At 50.8% G+C, this 20,688-nt stretch overlaps 1 protein-coding gene across 1 annotated transcript in view; it reads right to left on the bottom strand.

Moving 5' to 3' along the window:
- Positions 1-5,865: 5,865 nt before the first annotated feature.
- lcp2a (lymphocyte cytosolic protein 2a) overlaps positions 5,866-20,688 on the bottom strand; it is a gene marked incomplete at its 3' end in the record, with an annotated part of 45,428 nt that continues 30,605 nt past the window's right edge. The window contains exons 7-21 of the mRNA XM_079247221.1: positions 20,053-20,224; positions 19,744-19,817; positions 18,846-18,909; positions 18,666-18,743; positions 18,572-18,591; positions 18,423-18,445; positions 18,246-18,353; positions 18,144-18,162; positions 15,391-15,406; positions 9,749-9,836; positions 8,552-8,604; positions 8,343-8,422; positions 8,047-8,121; positions 7,736-7,885; positions 5,866-6,015 (exon numbers count right to left, since the gene is read on the bottom strand). Of these exons, the coding sequence (XP_079103347.1) occupies positions 5,866-6,015; positions 7,736-7,885; positions 8,047-8,121; positions 8,343-8,422; positions 8,552-8,604; positions 9,749-9,836; positions 15,391-15,406; positions 18,144-18,162; positions 18,246-18,353; positions 18,423-18,445; positions 18,572-18,591; positions 18,666-18,743; positions 18,846-18,909; positions 19,744-19,817; positions 20,053-20,224 (1,170 nt within the window). The remainder of the gene's footprint in view (positions 6,016-7,735; positions 7,886-8,046; positions 8,122-8,342; positions 8,423-8,551; positions 8,605-9,748; positions 9,837-15,390; positions 15,407-18,143; positions 18,163-18,245; positions 18,354-18,422; positions 18,446-18,571; positions 18,592-18,665; positions 18,744-18,845; positions 18,910-19,743; positions 19,818-20,052; positions 20,225-20,688) is intronic.

Here is a 20,688-nt window from a genome sequence, read left to right on the forward strand (position 1 = left end):
AGGTCTGATGGAGGTCTGGGTGGAGGTCTGGTGGAGGTCTGGGTGGGGGTCTGATGGAGGTCTGGGTGGAGGTCTGGGTGGGGGTCTGATGGAGATCAGGTGGAGGTCTGGGTGGAGGTCTGGGTGGAGGTCTGGGTGGAGGTCTGATGGAGGTCTGGGTGGAGGTCTGGGTGGAGGTCTGATGGAGGTCTGGGTGGAGGTCTGGGTGGAGGTCTGATGGAGGTCTGGGTGGAGGTCTGATGGAGGTCTGGGTGGAGGTCTGGGTGGAGGTCTGATGGAGGTCTGGGTGGAGGTCTGGTGGAGGTCTGGGTGAAGGTCTGGTGGAGGTCTGATGGAGGTCTGGGTGGAGGTCTGATGGAGATCAGGTGGAGGTCTGGGTGGAGGTCTGGTGGAGGTCTGGGTGGAGGGCTGATGGAGATCAGGTGGAGGTCTGATGGAGATCAGGTGGAGGTCTGGGTGGAGGTCTGGGTGGAGGTCTGGTGGAGGTCTGGGTGGAGGTCTGGTGGAGGTCTGGGGGAGGTCTGGGTGGAGGTCTGATGGAGGTCTGATGGAGGTCTGGTGGAGGTCTGGTGGAGGTCTGATGGAGATCAGGTGGAGGTCTGGGTGGAGGTCTGGTGGAGGTCTGGGTGGAGGTCTGGTGGAGGTCTGGGTGGAGGTCTGGTGGAGGTCTGATGGAGGTCTGGGTGGAGGTCTGATGGAGGTCTGGGTGAAGGTCTGATGGAGATCAGGTGGAGGTCTGATGGTCTGGGTGGAGGTCTGGGTGGAGGTCTGATGGAGATCAGGTGGAGGTCTGGGTGGAGGTCTGATGGAGGTCTGGGTGGAGGTCTGGTGGAGGTCTGATGGAGATCAGGTGGAGGTCTGGGTGGAGGTCTGGGTGGAGGTCTGATGGAGGTCTGGGTGGAGGTCTGATGGAGGTCTGGGTGAAGGTCTGATGGAGATCAGGTGGAGGTCTGATGGAGATCAGGTGGAGGTCTGGGTGGAGGTCTGATGGTCTGGGTGGAGGTCTGATGGAGGTCTGGGTGGAGGTCTGATGGAGATCAGGTGGAGGTTTGATGGAGGTCTGATGGAGGTCTGGGTGGAGGTCTGATGGAGATCAGGTGGAGGTCTGGGCGAGGTCTGATGGAGGTCTGGGTGGAGGTCTGGGTGGAGGTCTGGTGGAGGTCTGGGTGGGGGTCTGATGGAGGTCTGGGTGGAGGTCTGGTGGAGGTCTGATGGAGATCAGGTGGAGGTCTGGGTGGAGGTCTGATGGAGGTCTGATGGAGGTCTGGGTGAAGGTCTGATGGAGATCAGGTGGAGGTCTGATGGTCTGGGTGGAGGTCTGATGGAGGTCTGGGTGGAGGTCTGATGGAGATCAGGTGGAGGTCTGGGTGGAGGTCTGGTGGAGGTCTGATGGAGATCAGGTGGAGGTCTGGGTGGAGGTCTGATGGAGATCAGGTGGAGGTCTGGGTGGAGGTCTGGGTGGAGGTCTGGGTGGAGGTCTGATGGAGATCAGGTGGAGGTCTGGGTGGAGGTCTGGTGGAGGTCTGGGTGGAGGTCTGATGGAGGTCTGGGTGAAGGTCTGATGGAGATCAGGTGGAGGTCTGATGGAGATCAGGTGGAGGTCTGGGTGGAGGTCTGATGGTCTGGGTGGAGGTCTGATGGAGGTCTGGGTGGAGGTCTGATGGAGATCAGGTGGAGGTCTGGGTGGAGGTTTGATGGAGGTCTGATGGAGGTCTGGGTGGGGGTCTGATGGAGGTCTGGGTGGAGGTCTGATGGAGATCAGGTGGAGGTCTGGGGGAGGTCTGATGGAGGTCTGGGTGGAGGTCTGGTGGAGGTCTGGTGGAGGTCTGGGTGGGGGTCTGATGGAGATCAGGTGGAGGTCTGGGTGGAGGTCTGGGTGGAGGTCTGGGTGGAGGTCTGATGGAGGTCTGGGTGGAGGTCTGGGTGGAGGTCTGATGGAGGTCTGGGTGAAGGTCTGATGGAGATCAGGTGGAGGTCTGATGGTCTGGGTGGAGGTCTGATGGAGGTCTGGGTGGAGGTCTGGGTGGAGGTCTGATGGAGATCAGGTGGAGGTCTGGGTGGAGGTCTGATGGAGGTCTGGGTGGAGGTCTGATGGAGATCAGGTGGAGGTCTGGGTGGAGGTCTGATGGAGATCAGGTGGAGGTCTGGGTGGAGGTCTGATGGTCTGGTGGAGGTCTGGGTGGAGGTCTGATGGAGATCAGGTGGAGGTCTGGGTGGAGGTCTGATGGTCTGATGGAGGTCTGGGTGGAGGTCTGATGGAGGTCTGGGTGGAGGTCTGATGGAGATCAGGTGGAGGTCTGGGTGGAGGTCTGATGGTCTGGTGGAGGTCTGGGTGGAGGTCTGATGGAGGTCTGATGGAGATCAGGTGGAGGTCTGGGTGGAGGTCTGATGGTCTGATGGAGGTCTGGGTGGAGGTCTGATGGTCTGGTGGAGGTCTGGGTGGAGGTCTGATGGAGGTCTGGGTGGAGGTCTGGTGGAGGTCTGGGTGGAGATCAGGTGGAGGTCTGGGTGGAGGTCTGGGTGGAGGTCTGATGGAGATCAGGTGGAGGTTTGGGTGGAGGTCTGGGTGGAGGTCTGATGGTCTGATGGAGGTCTGGGTGGAGGTCTGATGGTCTGGTGGAGGTCTGGGTGGAGGTCTGATGGTCTGGTGGAGGTCTGGGTGGAGGTCTGATGGAGGTCTGATGGAGATCAGGTGGAGGTCTGGGTGGAGGTCTGATGGTCTGGGTGGAGGTCTGATGGTCTGGTGGAGGTCTGGGTGGAGGTCTGGTGGAGGTCTGGGTGGAGGTCTGGGTGGAGGTCTGGTGGAGGTCTGGGTGGAGATCAGGTGGAGGTCTGGGTGGAGGTCTGATGGAGATCAGGTGGAGGTTTGGGTGGAGGTCTGGGTGGAGGTCTGATGGTCTGATGGAGGTCTGGGTGGAGGTCTGGGTGGAGGTCTGATGGAGATCAGGTGGAGGTTTGGGTGGAGGTCTGATGGTCTGATGGAGGTCTGGGTGGAGGTCTGATGGTCTGATGGAGATCAGGTGGAGGTTTGGGTGGAGGTCTGATGGTCTGATGGAGGTCTGGGTGGAGGTCTGATGGAGGTCTGGGTGGAGGTCTGATGGAGATCAGGTGGAGGTTTGGGTGGAGGTCTGGGTGGAGGTCTGATGGTCTGATGGAGGTCTGGGTGGAGGTCTGGGTGGAGGTCTGATGGTCTGGTGGAGGTCTGGGTGGAGGTCTGATGGAGGTCTGGGTGGAGGTCTGGGTGGAGATCAGGTGGAGGTCTGGGTGGAGGTCTGATGGAGATCAGGTGGAGGTTTGGGTGGAGGTCTGGGTGGAGGTCTGATGGTCTGATGGAGGTCTGGGTGGAGGTCTGGGTGGAGGTCTGATGGTCTGGTGGAGGTCTGGGTGGAGGTCTGGGTGGAGGTCTGATGGAGATCAGGTGGAGGTCTGGGTGGAGGTCTGATGGTCTGATGGAGGTCTGGGTGGAGGTCTGATGGAGGTCTGGGTGGAGGTCTGATGGAGATCAGGTGGAGGTCTGGGTGGAGGTCTGATGGTCTGGTGGAGGTCTGGGTGGAGGTCTGGGTGGAGGTCTGATGGAGGACTGATGGAGATCAGGTGGAGGTCTGGGTGGAGGTCTGATGGTCTGATGGAGGTCTGGGTGGAGGTCTGATGGTCTGGTGGAGGTCTGGGTGGAGGTCTGATGGAGGTCTGGGTGGAGGTCTGGGTGGAGGTCTGGTGGAGGTCTGGGTGGAGATCAGGTGGAGGTCTGGGTGGAGGTCTGGGTGGAGGTCTGATGGAGATCAGGTGGAGGTTTGGGTGGAGGTCTGGGTGGAGGTCTGATGGTCTGATGGAGGTCTGGGTGGAGGTCTGGGTGGAGGTCTGATGGAGATCAGGTGGAGGTTTGGGTGGAGGTCTGGGTGGAGGTCTGATGGTCTGATGGAGGTCTGGGTGGAGGTCTGATGGTCTGATGGAGATCAGGTGGAGGTTTGGGTGGAGGTCTGGGTGGAGGTCTGATGGTCTGATGGAGATCAGGTGGAGGTTTGGGTGGAGGTCTGGGTGGAGGTCTGATGGAGATCAGGTGGAGGTTTGGGTGGAGGTCTGATGGTCTGATGGAGGTCTGGGTGGAGGTCTGGGTGGAGGTCTGATGGAGATCAGGTGGAGGTCTGGGTGGAGGTCTGGGTGGAGGTCTGATGGAGATCAGGTGGAGGTCTGGGTGGAGGTCTGATGGTCTGGTGGAGGTCTGGGTGGAGGTCTGGGTGGAGGTCTGATGGAGATCAGGTGGAGGTCTGGGTGGAGGTCTGATGGAGATCAGGTGGAGGTCTGGGTGGAGGTCTGATGGTCTGGTGGAGGTCTGGGTGGAGGTCTGGGTGGAGGTCTGATGGTCTGATGGAGATCAGGTGGAGGTCTGGGTGGAGGTCTGATGGAGATCAGGTGGAGGTCTGGGTGGAGGTCTGGGTGGAGGTCTGATGGAGATCAGGTGGAGGTCTGGGTGGAGGTCTGATGGTCTGGTGGAGGTCTGGGTGGAGGTCTGGGTGGAGGTCTGATGGAGATCAGGTGGAGGTCTGGGTGGAGGTCTGATGGTCTGGTGGAGGTCTGGGTGGAGGTCTGATGGTCTGATGGAGATCAGGTGGAGGTCTGGGTGGAGGTCTGATGGTCTGATGGAGATCAGGTGGAGGTCTGATGGTCTGATGGAGGTCTGGGTGGAGGTCTGGGTGGAGGTCTGGGTGGAGGTCTGATGGTCTGGTGGAGGTCCCGAGCTCCTCACCCTATCTCTAAGGGAGAGCCCGGCCACCCTGCGGAGGAAACTCATTTCAGCCGCCTGGATACGAGACCCATAGCTCATGACCACAGGAGTCGCCTGTCTCCCCGGCAATATTTCGGCCCGAACACCTTGGCGGTGCGAAGGCTGACTGTATTTGCAATGTTTATTATCTCTATTCGGACACTTAAGGTGCTTTTTTGGAGGCCTGAACATGCTCAAAAAGTCACCAAATTTTGTGCACCTCCCCTCCCAAGGGAATGCGAAAAATGTCATATTTTGAGGTGCTCGAGACTGTTCGGGCAAAGCTGAACGAGAGCGCCATCTATTTTAGGTGCCCCGCCACTGCATGTCATTAATCTTTATGAAAATTCATACACATGATCTACATGAGAGGGCGAACAACAAATACTCTTAATGTCATGGTGAAAAGTCGACAGGAAGGCGGCCATTTTAACTTGTCCTTGGGCTTTCATCCCACTGAGCCAGAAACTGGTCAGGATGTTCAGGAGATGTGTTTACATGTTGTGTTATTTTCTCTAATGTGGGATATAGTTTAGGAGAGGTGCGGTCTCAAAGTTGACGTGATGCAGGGAAAAGAACCAATTGACATAAGTCCCACAAAGAACAACCAACCTGCACCGAATATGCTCGTCAGGATACCCGTAAGATCCTTCACATATCTGCACGTCAATAATTAGATTATAAGTTAGCCCTGCCCCCTGGTGACAGGAAGTGACCCTTTTCATGGCCTAAATGGCCTGAAGTGCAGTCCGGCTGCACCTGAGGTGGGAAGGAAGTTGCCAGGGGAGGCGGTGCCAATAGGCCAAGCGGCACCATGGTGCGAGGATCTTCATCACCGCTTGTGGCTTTAATTCCTGGTTGGTAGAACCAGAAACCAAAGATATGTTTAAAGTACAGCTGCTGTGGGTTCCATGCTGACGTGTTAACAGTGAACCATAAGACAGACAGACCTGGAAACAAGCTTTTATTGAAGTTATAGGACAGAAGCAAGACATTCCCAAAATAAAGATAGTTTGTTTAGGAGGGACCAGAAAAACGAGCGTCATCCAACAAAAAGCATCAAGATTAATGTACATCATGTTTCCAAATCCAGTTCAGTCTGGTCAGGACCAGGTCTGGCCAGTCATGCAGTACCCAGCTGGGTCGGACAGAAGACACTGGTTCTGCTGGCTGGCGCTTCGGTTTTTGGCATCAATGAGGAGCAGAGGAGACTGGGAATAGTGGCCGATGATGTCATTGACTGACGGGAAGGACTGTAAACACAAAAACTGCATCTAAGTACATCTGTTTATCAACACCATAACTACCTCCCTCTACCGTATACAACAGAAATAAACACGTTTACAGCAGGAATTGACATGTTTACAGAAGGAATTGACATGTTTACAGCAGGAATAAACACGTTCACAGCAGGAATAAACACGTTCACAGCAGGAATAAACATTTACAGCAGGAATAAACACGTTCACAGCAGGAATAAACACGTTCACAGCAGGAATAAACATTTACAGCAGGAATAAACACGTTCACAGCAGGAATAAACACGTTCACAGCAGGAATAGACACGTTTACAGCAGGAATAGACACGTATACAACAGAAATAAACACGTTTACAGAAGAAATTGACACGTTTACAGAAGGAATTGACATGTTTACAGCAGGAATAAACATGTTCACAGCAGGAATAAACACGTTCACAGCAGGAATAAACACGTTTACAGCAGGAATAGACACGTTCACAGCAGGAATAAACACGTTCACAGCAGGAATAAACACGTTCACAGCAGGAATAAACACGTTCACAGCAGGAATAGACACGTTTACAGCAGGAATAGACACGTTTACAGCAGGAATAGACACGTTCACAGCAGGAATAGACACGTTCACAGCAGGAATAAACACGTTCACAGCAGGAATAGACACGTTTACAGCAGGAATAGACACGTTCACAGCAGGAATAGACACGTTTACAGCAGGAATAGACACGTTTACAGCAGGAATAGACACGTTTACAGCAGGAATAGACACGTTTACAGCAGGAATAGACACGTTCACAGCAGGAATAGACACGTTCACAGCAGGAATAAACACGTTCACAGCAGGAATAGACACGTTTACAGCAGGAATAGACACGTTCACAGCAGGAATAGACACGTTTACAGCAGGAATAGACACGTTTACAGCAGGAATAGACACGTTCACAGCAGGAATAGACACGTTCACAGCAGGAATAAACACGTTCACAGCAGGAATAAACACGTTCACAGCAGGAATAAACACGTTCACAGCAGGAATAAAAATGTTCACAGCAGGAATAAACAAGTTCACAGCAGGAATAAACATGTTTACAGCCTGACTAAAAGATTTTAACTTAAATAGGTCAGGTATATCTGCTTGACAACTGTGGGCGGAGTTAAATTTGTACGAACTAGAAGTAATCTTAATATTTGGCCCATTTAGGGGCATATGCTTTTGATTGACAGGTATCTGATGTCCTGCTACAAGAAGGGAGAGTGTAGAACAACTGCGGTTTTTAGCTGGTAAACAGCATGACTTAGCCTTTGCTAACTAACCTCTGTTAGCTCCGGGTTAGCTGAGTTAGCTCTTAGCTACAGGCATGTCATTTTTGGCTTGATGTCAATCATCCACTGCCACGCCCACATCCTCCCTCTTAGCGCCACCTCTTTGCTCTTTTTTGTATCTCCAAGAGAGACAACATGGGCGATGCTGCCAGGACTGCGACAGTAGGAACCGTCCAAAGAGCTTCCATTCAATTCTTCAGAAACCTACAGATGAGATCTTGGAGGCTCCGCCCACCTTTTTATGTACAGTCTATGGGATGAAGACTAATTACCGCCCTCTACTGGATTATTATTGTAACTGATTCAAACATTGTAATAACCTACAGCATGCTAAAGAAACAGAAAATTCTGGTGGTTGGAGCGAATGTTGTGTGTTTGTGTGTGTGTTCACCTCCTGGACTTTGAGTCCAGTTCCCAGCTGGTACTGCTGGTTCTGCTGCCTTATCTGGATGTTGTAGACCTTGTCCTGGTAGTAGACCATGAGGGTGAAGGGCTGGTTGGCCTGCTGCCGGATGCTGTCCCTCACCAGGTACGCCCCATCCTAACAGGTAAACGGAGATCAGCCTTTACCAAGCTAACAACCTTATTTTGTTTTACCGATAAATGATCAATTTAAAAACCTGAATGAGTCTCAGCGGTAGAACAGAGATTCTGAGTCAGACTTTGTGCAGGAGCGCTAACAGAACTCTGACATGCCGTTACCTTGTGGACTCGTTTCAGACACGCTTCGGCCTGACCGCGGGTCACTTTGCCGACGTACCAGCGCCGGTCCAGGTCCTGCACAAACACATGGAGTCATGGTGAGCTGCTACAGCACCACCTGCTGGTCAGACTCGGCAACATCACACAACTTTTCCGCCTTCCTCCAAAACTTTTTACATTTACGGCAAAATATTTGAATTTTTGGGGGATTTTGGAAAGTTTTGTTTTGGAAGCAGGTGTGAAACCTGAACTGTGGGGTTCAGGCGAAGCAGACCTTTAGGACGGCTGTGTCTTACCTCTGGCAAGCCACTGGTGGAAAGAGGAGGAAGCGGCGGTCTGTCTGGCCCGGTAGAGCTGCTCCGGTGTTCAGCCAATGCTGCAGACACACAGAGGAGGTGCTGTCATCCTGATGACAACACAGAACGATGGCCAGCAGACCTGCTCTGCAGAGTTCCATGTCAGCAGGTTCATGAGGAGGAATGTGGGATGAAGATCAGATTCCTACCTGAGTGCAGTCTGTGAGGCAGATTACCTGCAGCAGGAACACTGGGAGGCAAACTGTGGAGAAGCAGCAGAGAGGAGAGTCTAAGCATGTAGAATACGTCCGTGCAGAGCAGCTGGTCGCTTCAGGAATACCACACACGTGTGGAAATGTACGCATGGAGACTGAAATGAACGTGTGGAGTCCTGGGTTTTTCCTGCCGGACTGAACTGGTCATGAAACTTCATCATGTCGGACTCGTAAAGAAGGCTTTCATTGAAAGGCTCTCCTGCTGGTTGGACCAGAACCAGATGGGCTCTGAATGTGGGACCAGGAGCCTCATTTATCAAGCTGTACGTAGCATCGCTGACTCCAGGCGGCGTCCGGACGGAAAACAGGAAATGCAGCGCAAAAAAACTTCCCCATTTACAAAGCAGAACATCCATCATGGAGACGCTACATAACATGCTACTAAATGGTAACGTGTCCCGTTCAGCTGCGACCAGCGCTGTTGTCCCCGACCTCCAACCATCATGTTGGAACCAAACTGCTGCCAAACGTCTAGAAGTGATGCAACACATCAGAGGTGGACAATTCTCATTTATTCACAAGTTTAGTCTCATTTCTGTCTTCATGTCTCCGTCTCCTGCACCTCCTCCTCTGCCAGGACACGCCTGCTGGGGGGACAAGGTGGGACAAGGTGGACCAAGATGTCCTCTCTCCCTACATTTTACTGTCTGACCACTTTATTTGTCCTTTCTGGATAAGTCCGGTGGTCTGATGAGACGCTGACAGCATCTGTCCCCTGCTGACCTCCTCTGTCTTTCTGCTGGTGGTGATGTCCATCCCGTCTCCACCAGATAAAATACTTTTACATTTTACAGCTTTATCTGTTAGAAGTTCTTCCTCATTTTCCACAAAATTCCTCTTTTTTCCTGCAGAACCGTCATGGAAATGAGATGGATTCATATTTATCAGGGCGTCGGCCTGACCTTTTATGGGCAACATGTGGGCGTGGCCAGATGTTTCCTCACCGTGTTAAACTTCCTGTTGATCCTGATTTATGGAGGAAACAGACGTGGGACGTGCTGCTTTGTACATCAGGAAGTTTCTTTGTGCCGCATGTCCAGTTTTCCGTCCGTACGCCGCCTGGAGACATCGATGCTACGCTCAGGTGGATAAATGAGGCTCCTGGTGGTTCCAGACCAGGTGGTTCCCTACCTGTCTGACTGGCTGTGGTGGAGTCCAGGCATTGCAGGGCGGGGGGGGCGGCTTCCTTTGTGGGCAGGGTAGGTGTTGATCTTACTGGCTGAAGAAGAAGAAGAAGAAGATCGTTACAATAAAAATCCCAACGCTCCCAGTTTAGACTGATTCAGACCACTAATTCAACTTTATTTATATAGCGTCAAATCACGGCAATGCCATCTCAAGACGCTTTACAGACAGAGGGGAAAACATAATGAAGGCCAATTCATAACAGCCTATATAAGGAAACCAACAGATTGAGTTGAGTCCAACTCAATCTCCCATCCTGAGCAAGCACACTGGCGACAGTGGGAAGGAAAAAACTCCCTTTTAACAGGAAGGAAACCTCCGGCAGAACCCGGCTCAGGACAGGCAGCCATCTGCCTCTGCTGTGTGGGGGGAAGAGGACAGAAAGACAACAGACAACAGGAACTGCTACTCCCGGCCAGGGAGACCTGCTGAGACAGGAGACATACATGTTAATGATGCTACACTGTTATGGGGGGGGGGGGGGGGGGGGGTAAAAGAGAGAGATAAAGAGAAAGAAGCTCAGTGTATCAGGAAATGTCCCTCAGCAGTCTAAACCTATAGCAGCATAACTAAGGGATGCTAACCATCCCTAGCTATAGGACTTATCAAAAAGATAAGTCTTCAGCCTAGTCTTAAAGGTGGGGAGGGTGTCTGCTTCCCTAACACTAACTGGGAGCTTATTCCATAAGAGAGGGGCCTGATAACCAAAGGCTCTGCCTCCTGCTCGGCTCTTTGAGACTCTAGGAACCACAAGTAAGCCTGCAGTCAGTGAACAAAGTACTCTACTTGGTATATAAGGAACAATGAGGTCTTTGATATATAGTGGTGCCTGGTTGTGGAGGGCTTTATATGTAAGGAGAAGGATTTTAAATTCTATTCTAGATTCAACAGGCAGCCAATGAAGAGAGGCTAAAACTGGAGAAATATGATCTCTCCTGCTGGTTCTGGTCAGGACTCTGGCTGCAGAATTCTGGATCAGCTGAAGGCTTTTCAGGGCATATTTAGGACAGCCCAGTAATAGAGAGTTACAGTAATCTAGTCTTGAAGTAACAAAAGCGTGAACCTGTTTTTCTGCATCACTCTGAGACAGAATGTCCCTAATTTTGGCTATATTACGTAAATGAAAGAAGGCTGTTTTAGTAACCTGCTTAACATGTGGACCAAAGGACAGGTCAGGGTCAAATATTACTCCAAGGTTTCTCACTGTAGCACTGGAAGCTAAAGTAATGCCATCCAGGTTCATTACAAAACTGGAAAATTTAGCTCTGAGTTTTTCAGATCCAACGAGAATTACTTCAGTCTTATCTGAGTTTAAGAGGAGAAAATTTCTAGACATCCAAGTCTTTATGTCTATGAGACAATTTTGTAGCCTATTGGGCTGATTTGTTTCATCTGGTTTAAAGGATAAGTATATCTGAGTATCATCTGCATAACAATGAAAGTTTATTCCATGCTGTCTAATAATTTTGCCTAAAGGGAGCATATATAGCGTGAAGAGTATTGGTCCAAGTACAGAACCTTGAGGAACTCCATGACTTACTGTAGTTTGTGAGGAGGACTTGTCATTTACATGAACAAACTGAAGTTTATCAGATAAATATGATTTAAACCAGCTTAATGCTGTACCTGTAATTCCAACCACCTGTTCTAGTCTCTGTAACAGAATGTTATGATCGACTGTATCAAATGCAGCACTAAGATCAAGCAAGATAAGTACGGACACAAGTCCTTTGTCTGAGGCCATAAGAAGGTCATTAGTAACTTTCACCAATGCTGTCTCAGTGCTATGATGAGCTCTAAATCCTGACTGAAACTCCTCGCATAAATTATTTCTGCTCAGGTGGGCATGTAGCTGAGCTGAAACTATTTTCTCCAGAATTTTGGACATAAACGGGAGGTTAGATATAGGTCTATAATTTGCTATCACCTCTGGATCCAGAGATTGCTTTTAAAGTAAAGGCTTGATTACAGTAGTTTTAAATGATTGTGGTACATATCCTGCCACTAAAGACATATTGATAAGATTTGGTAGTGATGTATTAATTAAAGGGAAAATGTCCTTAAAGAGGCTCGTTGGGAGAGGGTCTAAGATACAGGTGGATGGTTTAGATGAAGCTATTATTTTAGTTAATTCAGAGGGTTGGACAGGACAGAAACTATTTAGACACAAGTCAGATCCTGGTTCTAAGGATGCTTCGGAGACCACAACAGGCTCAACATTATAGGTAGAAGGAAGAGTATTGTGGATTTGATCTCTAATAGTGTCAATTTTATTCCTGAAAAAATCCATGAAATCATCACAGCTAAGTGAGAAAGGAATACATGGCTCCACAGTGCTCCGGCTCCTAGTAAGCCTGGCTACAGTGCTGAAAAGAAACCCAGGGTTGTTTTTGTTTTCCTCTATCAATGATGAATAATAAGCTGTTCTTGCCGTACGTAAGGCTTTTTTGTATACAATTAAACTTTCTTTCCAGGTTAAGTGAGACTCCTCTAGTCCTGATGAACGCCATCTGTTTTCCAAACGCCTTGATGCCTGTTTTAGAGGTCGAAGCTGGGAATTAAACCAGGGAGCCTTCATAATCTTACCTAATTTCTTCTTCTTTAGGGGAGCAACATTCTCCAAGGTTGTACGCATTGAAGCTGTTATAGTATCAGCATGTTGATCAATCTGAGCAGGAGTAAGGCTTAAAGGGGGACTCTCAGTCATGCTAACACATGGTAGAGGGGAAAAAATTGATTCAATTGATTGTTTAAATTTTGTAATATTATTGTCTGATAAACATCTACTATAGTAGAATTTATTTTTGGTCAGTGAGTAATCAAATAAAGTGAATTCAAAGGTTAATAAGAAGTGATCGGACAAGACAGGGTTTTGAGGAAATACTTTGAGCTTATCAGTCTCAATACCAGATGTTAGAACCAGATCAAGAGTGTGACCATGAGAGTGAGTGGCTCCATGGACATTTTGTGAAAACCCAATTGAGTTTAGAATAGAGCTAAAGGAAATGTTTAAACTATCATTTTCATGGTCAACATGAATATTAAAATCACCTAGTACAATGACCTTATCAGTAGTCAGCAGTAACTCAGACAAGAGATCAGAGAATTCGGTCAGAAACTCGGAGTAAGGTCCAGGTGGGCGATACACTAATGCTAAAAGGAGCGGTTTCTCTCAATTCCATTTTGGATGAGATAAATTTAATGTCAGGAATTCAAAGGATTTATAGTTAGTTTTGTGCTTAGGATTAATTAATAATTCTGACTGAAAAATAGCTGCAACACCTCCTCCTCTGCCTGTAGTTCTAGGAATGTGAAAGTTTAAATAGTTAGCTGGCGTAGCTTCATTAATACTAACATAATCCTCTTGCTGTAACCAGGTTTCCGTAAGACAGAATAAATCAATGTGGTGATCACCTATCAAGTCATTGACTAATAAAGACTTATTTGGGAGGGATCTGATATTCAGTAGGCCACACTTTATTGTCTTATTTTCAGATTTTATTAGATCCATTGTTTTTATTTTTATGAGGTTTTCACGATTAACCCCAGAAGTGTTTTTGTGTTGTTTAATTCTTACTGCTGGGGAGTTGTATAAGGTCGGAATGGGGTTTTGGGTGGGCGGCGGCAGGTGGGAAGCTGCAGAAAAGTGTGTAGGACTACAATTCTGCCTCCTGGTCCCAACCCTGAGTTGTCAATTTAGCTGACTAATAAAAGAGTCCATATTGCTAGATAAGAGAGCGGCTCCATCCAACGTGGGATGGATGCCATCTCTCCTAATAAGACCAGGCTTTCCCCAAAAAGCGCTCCAATTATCTATAAAACCCACGTTGTTATCGGGACACCACCTAGACAACCAGCGGTTGAAGGATGACATGCGGCTAAACATGTCATCGCTGATTAAATTTGGCAAGGGACCAGAGAAAACTACGGAGTCCGACATGCTCTTGGCAAAGTTACACACCGAAGCAACATTAATTTTAGTGACCTCCGATTGGCGTAACCGGGTGTCGTTACCGCCGACGTGAATTACAATCTTACAGTATTTACGTTTAGCCTTAGCCAGCAGTTTCAGATACGATTCGACGTCGCCCGCTCTGGCCCCAGGAATGCATTTGACTATGGTCCCCGGTGTCTCTAGAGCCACGTTTCTGACTATGGAACTACCTATAATCAGGGTTTCTGCCTCAGCGGGTGTGTCGCCGAGCGGGGAAAATCTGTTAGAAACGTGAACAGGTCGGTGGTGGCCAGTGGGTTTTGGTTTGGGGCTACGCTTCCGCCTGACCATCGTCCAGCCCGCCTCGGCTCCCGGCTGCCGGGAACTGCTGAGGGACCGCTAGGTGGGCTAGCTGCCCTGGCTGGTAGCTCCGCACTGGCTAATGGGGGCTTGCTGACTAACTGCTTCCCTAACTGCGTGCGGAGCTGGGCTTCTAACTCACAGAGCCTCGCCTCCAAGGCTGCCAAGCTGCTACACTTAATACACCTACCGTTATCACTAAAGGTGGCGGAGGAGTAGCTAAACATCAGACACACCGAGCAAGAAAAGGCAGGGGACCGGGGTGTGGGAAGAGAGCTAGCAGCCATGCTAAAACCGAGTGCTTGAGCTGTTTAAGTCAGTAAACAGAAAGCCAAAGATCCCAAAAATAAATGCAATATATAGAACAGTGGTTTGGGAAGATTTTGTGAGCTAAAGTGAGTGGTTGGTTAACAACAGATAGAAGTTAGAAAGAAGTTAAAGGAGCCAACGGCTCGTAGCAATCCGCAGTGATGCTAGGGAAACAGGAAATGACGCAATACGTTACCGCAACGTCAGCACGTCACGTAGCGCGGGAAGATACCTGACCACATTTCCCAGCTCAGACTGATTCAGACCAGTAAGACCACCGCTCCCAGTTCAGACCAGTCAGACCAGCAAGACCACCGCTCCCAGTTCGGACCAGTCAGACCACCACTCCCAGTTCAGACCAGTAAGACCACCGCTCCCAGTTCAGTGATTCAGACCAGTAAGACCACCGCTCCCAGTTCAGTGATTCAGACCAGTAAGACCACCGCTCCCAGTTCAGAGTGATTCAGACCAGTAAGACCACCGCTCCCAGTTCAGTGATTCAGACCAGTAAGACCACCGCTCCCAGTTCAGACCAGTCAGACCAGTAAGACCACCGCTCCCAGTTCAGAGTGATTCAGACCAGTAAGACCACCGCTCCCAGTTCAGACTGATTCAGACCAGTAAGACCACCGCTCCCAGTTCAGTGATTCAGACCAGTAAGACCACCGCTCCCAGTTCAGACTGATTCAGACCAGTAAGACCACCGCTCCCAGTTCAGACCAGTAAGACCACATTTCCCAGTTCAGACTGATTCAGACCAGTAAGACCACATTTCCCAGTTCAGACTGATTCAGACCAGTAAGACCACATTTCCCAGTTCAGACTGATTCAGACCAGTAAGACCACATTTCCCAGTTCAGACTGATTGGCACCAGTAAGACCAGTATGACCAGTGTGGATGTGGGGTCTGAGGATGAACCCAGTGGTCCTGATGTGGGTCCACTGGGTGCTGGAGCTGGACTTGGAAGCGGATAATAAAACCCACCCTCATTGGTCGCCGGCTGAAACGACAGAAGTAGAACAACAAATCAAATTGTTTCATTTATCGACACAAGTTTCCATTTTTACTGAAGCGCCTGAACGCATCGCTTGGTCGGCGTTAAGCGACAGTTTTACTGAGACTGTTAGAGGCGCCTGAACGCATCGCCTGGTCGGCGTTAAGCGACAGTTTTACTGAGATTGTTAGAGGCGCCTGAACGCATCGCCTGGTCGGCGTTAAGCGACAGTTTTACTGAGATTGTTAGAGGCGCCTGAACGCATCGCCTGGTCGGCGTTAAGCGACAGTTTTACTGAGATTGTTAGAGGCGCCTGAACGCATCGCCTGGTCGGCGTTAAGCGACAGTTTTACAGAGATTGTTAGAGGCGCCTGAACGCATCGCCTGGTCGGCGTTAAGCGACAGTTTTACTGAGATTGTTAGAGGCGCCTGAACGCATCGCCTGGTCGGCGTTAAGCGACAGTTTTACTGAGATTGTTAGAGGCGCCTGAACGCATCGCCTGGTCGGCGTTAAGCGACAGTTTTACTGAGATTGTTAGAGGCGCCTGAACGCATCGCCTGGTCGGCGTTAAGCGACAGTTTTACTGAGATTGTTAGAGGCGCCTGAACGCATCGCCTGGTCGGCGTTAAGCGACAGTTTTACTGAGATTGTTAGAGGCGCCTGAACGCATCGCCTGGTCGGCGTTAAGCGACAGTTTTACTGAGATTGTTAGAGGCGCCTGAACGCATCGCCTGGTCGGCGTTCAGCGACAGTTTTACTGAGACTGTTAGAGGCGCCTGAACGCATCGCCTGGTCGGCGTTAAGCGACAGTTTTACAGAGATTGTTAGAGGCGCCTGAACGCATCGCCTGGTCGGGGTTAAGCGACAGTTTTACTGAGATTGTTAGAGGCGCCTGAACGCATCGCCTGGTCGGCGTTAAGCGACAGTTTTACTGAGATTGTTAGAGGCACCTGAACGCATCGCCTGGTCGGCGTTAAGCGACAGTTTTACTGAGATTGTTAGAGGCACCTGAACGCATCGCCTGGTCGGCGTTAAGCGACAGTTTTACTGAGACTGTTAGAGGCGCCTGAACGCATCGCCTGGTCGGCGTTAAGCGACAGTTTTACTGAGATTGTTAGAGGCGCCTGAACGCATCGCCTGGTCGGCGTTGAGCGACAGTTTTACTGAGATTGTTAGAGGCACCTGAACGCATCGCCTGGTCGGCGTTAAGCGACAGTTTTACTGAGATTGTTAGAGGCGCCTGAACGCATCGCCTGGTCGGCGTTAAGCGACAGTTTTACTGAGATTGTTAGAGGCGCCTGAACGCATCGCCTGGTCGGCGTTAAGCGACAGTTTTACTGAGATTGTTAGAGGCGCCTGAACGCATCGCCTGGTCGGCGTTAAGCGACAGTTTTACTGAGATTGTTAGAGGCGCCTGAACGCATCGCCTGGTCGGCGTTAAGCGACAGTTTTACTGAAACTGTTAGAGGCGCCTGAACGCATCGCCTGGTCGGCGTTAAGCGACAGTTTTACAGAGATTGTTAAAGGCGCCTGAACGCATCGCCTGGTCGGCGTTAAGCGACAGTTTTACTGAGATTGTTAGAGGCGCCTGAACGCATCGCCTGGTCGGCGTCAAGCGACAGTTTTACTGAGACTGTTAGAGGCGCCTGAACGCATCGCCTGGTCGGCGTTAAGCGACAGTTTTACAGAGATTGTTAGAGGCGCCTGAACGCATCGCCTGGTTGGCGTCAAGCGACAGTTTTACTGAGATTGTTAGAGGCGCCTGAACGCATCGCCTGGTCGGCGTTAAGCGACAGTTTTACAGAGATTGTTAGAGGCGCCTGAACGCATCGCCTGGTCGGCGTTGAGCGACAGTTTTACTGAGATTGTTAGAGGCGCCTGAACGCATCGCCTGGTCGGCGTTAAACGACAGTTTTACTGAGATTGTTAGAGGCGCCTGAACGCATCGCCTGGTCGGCGTTAAGCGACAGTTTTACAGAGATTGTTAGAGGCGCCTGAACGCATCGCCTGGTCGGCGTTAAGCGACAGTTTTACTGAGATTGTTAGAGGCGCCTGAACGCATCGCCTGGTCGGCGTTAAACGACAGTTTTACTGAGATTGTTAGAGGCGCCTGAACGCATCGCCTGGTCGGCGTTAAGCGACAGTTTTACAGAGATTGTTAGAGGCGCCTGAACGCATCGCCTGGTCGGCGTTAAGCGACAGTTTTACTGAGATTGTTAGAGGCGCCTGAACGCATCGCCTGGTCGGCGTTAAGCGACAGTTTTACTGAGACTGTTAGAGGCGCCTGAACGCATCGCCTGGTCGGCGTTAAGCGACAGTTTTACTGAGATTGTTAGAGGCGCCTGAACGCATCGCCTGGTCGGCGTTAAGCGACAGTTTTACTGAGATTGTTAGAGGCGCCTGAACGCATCGCCTGGTCGGCGTTAAGCGACAGTTTTACTGAGATTGTTAGAGGCGCCTGAACGCATCGCCTGGTCGGCGTTAAGCGACAGTTTTACTGAGATTGTTAGAGGCGCCTGAACGCATCGCCTGGTCGGCGTTAAGCGACAGTTTTACTGAGATTGTTAGAGGCGCCTGAACGCATCGCCTGGTCGGCGTTAAGCGACAGTTTTACTGAGATTGTTAGAGGCGCCTGAACGCATCGCCTGGTCGGCGTTAAGCGACAGTTTTACAGTATGTCTGATTCGACACCGTTCGGGTCTTTATGGAAGGAGAAGACGGTAGAAGTGAGGAGAACTGTACCTCTTTCCGTCCGTCCAGCCTGTGAAGGAAAACGGTCTCATTACTGTGATGAAAGAGTGAAACAGGAAGCAGAAGGTACAGGACGGCGGGAAAGAGGCGCACCTGGCGGCGGAGGGCCGGGTGGAGGAGTTACTCCTGCTGACGGAGGCTCCAGGAGGAGGAACTGGAGGTTTGGACCAGCCAGGAGGATTTGAGATGTCAGGAGGAGATCTGAAAACAGAGAGAGGTTAGAGTCCGGCTGTGAAGGATGGGGATGTGAAGAGGACGGCGGTCACACACCTCCAGGCCGGCTGGGCTCCCGGCTGGACGACCACATGGACAGGAAACAGGACAGGTGTTTAAACAGGACGTCCTCACGGCTCTGCTTTCAGTGTGATGTCTCACTACTGCAACTCTTTCTAAGATGGTTCTGTTGAAGGGAAACTCACCGCGTTCAGCGTGTTGCGTCCTTAAAAAAACACAATCTGTCATTAATGTCTGTTTAGCCCAACGTTGGAGTCCAGGTACACGGTTCAGGGTTACCTCTGATGGGGGACAGGTTGGATCCCGAGTCTCTGCCAGGTTTGTTCTCACGGAAGATCCGCGGCGGTTCAGGAGGAACTGAACACAAACACAACAGTCCTGTGAGCAGGGAACGTCCTGGGACGCTCGGCGGACGGATGTTCTGGATTTAGGTTGCCATGGCGACTGCGGTCTACTCACACTTTCCTGGTGGTCGACCAGTGCAGTGGGGAGAAGGGTCTCTTCTGGAGGGCGAGTCTCCGGGCTACAGAGCACACAAACAGGAATCAGTGAAGGTTCTGCTGCATGTTGTCATGGTTTCTGAGCGAGCCGCATCCTTCCTCTACCTGGCGGAGGATTCTCCTCACCTGTTCTGGCCTCCACCTAAACACCTGCCCTAGATCTGCTCATCGTCTTTCCGTCCAGCCTGACTGAGAGAAAACCTGGTCCTGAACTTGCCTCTTGCTTGCTGGACTGGTTTTGGACCTTGAGATTCTGGATCATGGATTGTTTTGCCTGTCCCCCCTCGCCCCCCCCCACATCTCCTGGTAAACATCCATCTTTTTGGTCTCTCCATGATCACCTCACCTCCTGTGTTCCAGACTTCCTGATGACCAGACCAGGCGAGACCACCTTCAATGCCATCTTTATTTCAGTAAATCTGTTTAACCTCCTTTGGTGGCTGAGTTTTGGGTTCTGGCTCCTTAAACCGTAACACTTGGATCAAAAATACACAAAGACCCACCAGGACCCACCGGGACCAAACGGGACCCAACAGGACCCAACAGGACCCAACAGGACCCACCAGGACCCACCAGGACCCAACAGGACAACAGAGAGACAGATCCGGAGCTTGACCAGACTGTCTCACTGCGGCGGGGCCGGTCAGCGTGACGGCGGCGTTCATTTTGTACATTTAAAGAATTCTTTCTAAATTCCACTCTTGCTGAACTGAAAAGTCGGTTGGAGTGGAAAGACGAGAGAAAATCAGGACAGAAAAGGGACACCAGGTGGAAACACCTGGAAGGACCCCGAACCGCACCTGCAGGTGAGGTTTCCTTCGGATTCCATGTGACGTGAGCTCCAGGCGAATACTCACCATCCGACCTGACGACACGGGGGGGCGGGGGCACACGGCAGGGGGCGGACCTCCACGCATGTTATCTCTCTTGTCTGGAAACACACAGTGTCAGGTGAGTCATGTGATCCAACTGATTACATCACTGGACAGTTGCTGATGCGGCATTAACACGTAAATATCAGACTTTCACAATCGTGTATTTATGAACCAGAATCTCCTCCCATGATGGGAGTCCTGGTTTGCAGACCGCTTCGCCTCTTCCAGCCTCATTGGCAGCATTTGTGGACAAGGCTCAGCAGATCACCGTAAACCTAAAGAACCGGGTACCGATGTAATCCCCATCACCAAGGGGCATAGTCGGGCACAGCTTGTGATCCTCTGGGGGCTCCGAGGGGGGGGGTTCGTAGTCGTTTGCCATGTCCAGGTCCTCAGACGGGGACTCATAGTCCCCTCCGCTGCCTTCGTCACTGTACGGACTCTCGTAGTCTCCTTCGTCGTCCTGCCAGACAGATGGCCCAATGCAAACCTCATGAACTGATTTACAGCAGTTTTGTTAGAAGTAATCGTATTAGCAGCAGGTTAGCCTTGGTTAGCAGCAAGCTAGCAGCACCGTAGCAGTAGATAAGCCTTGGTCAGCAGCAGTCTAACCACAGGATAGCAGCAGGTTAGCTGTAGGTTAGCAGCAGGCTAGCCGTAGGTTAGCTGTAGGTTAGCAGCAGGCTAGCCGTAGGTTAGCTGTAGGTGAGCAGCAGGTTAGCTGTAGGTGAGCAGCAGGTTAGCTGTAGGTGAGCAGCAGGCTAGCCGTAGGTTAGCTGTAGGTTCGCAGCAGGCTAACCAAAGGATAGCAGCAGGTTAGCTTTAGGTTAGCATCAGGCTAGCCGTAAGTTAGCTGTATGTTAGCATCAGGCTAGCAGTAGGTTAGCTGTAGGTGAGCAGCAGGTTAGCTGTAGGTTAGCAGCAGGT

Source organism: Telmatherina bonti (genome assembly GCF_933228915.1).
Source record: "Telmatherina bonti genome assembly, chromosome: 10".
NCBI classification, from domain to species: Eukaryota; Metazoa; Chordata; class Actinopteri; order Atheriniformes; family Telmatherinidae; genus Telmatherina; species Telmatherina bonti.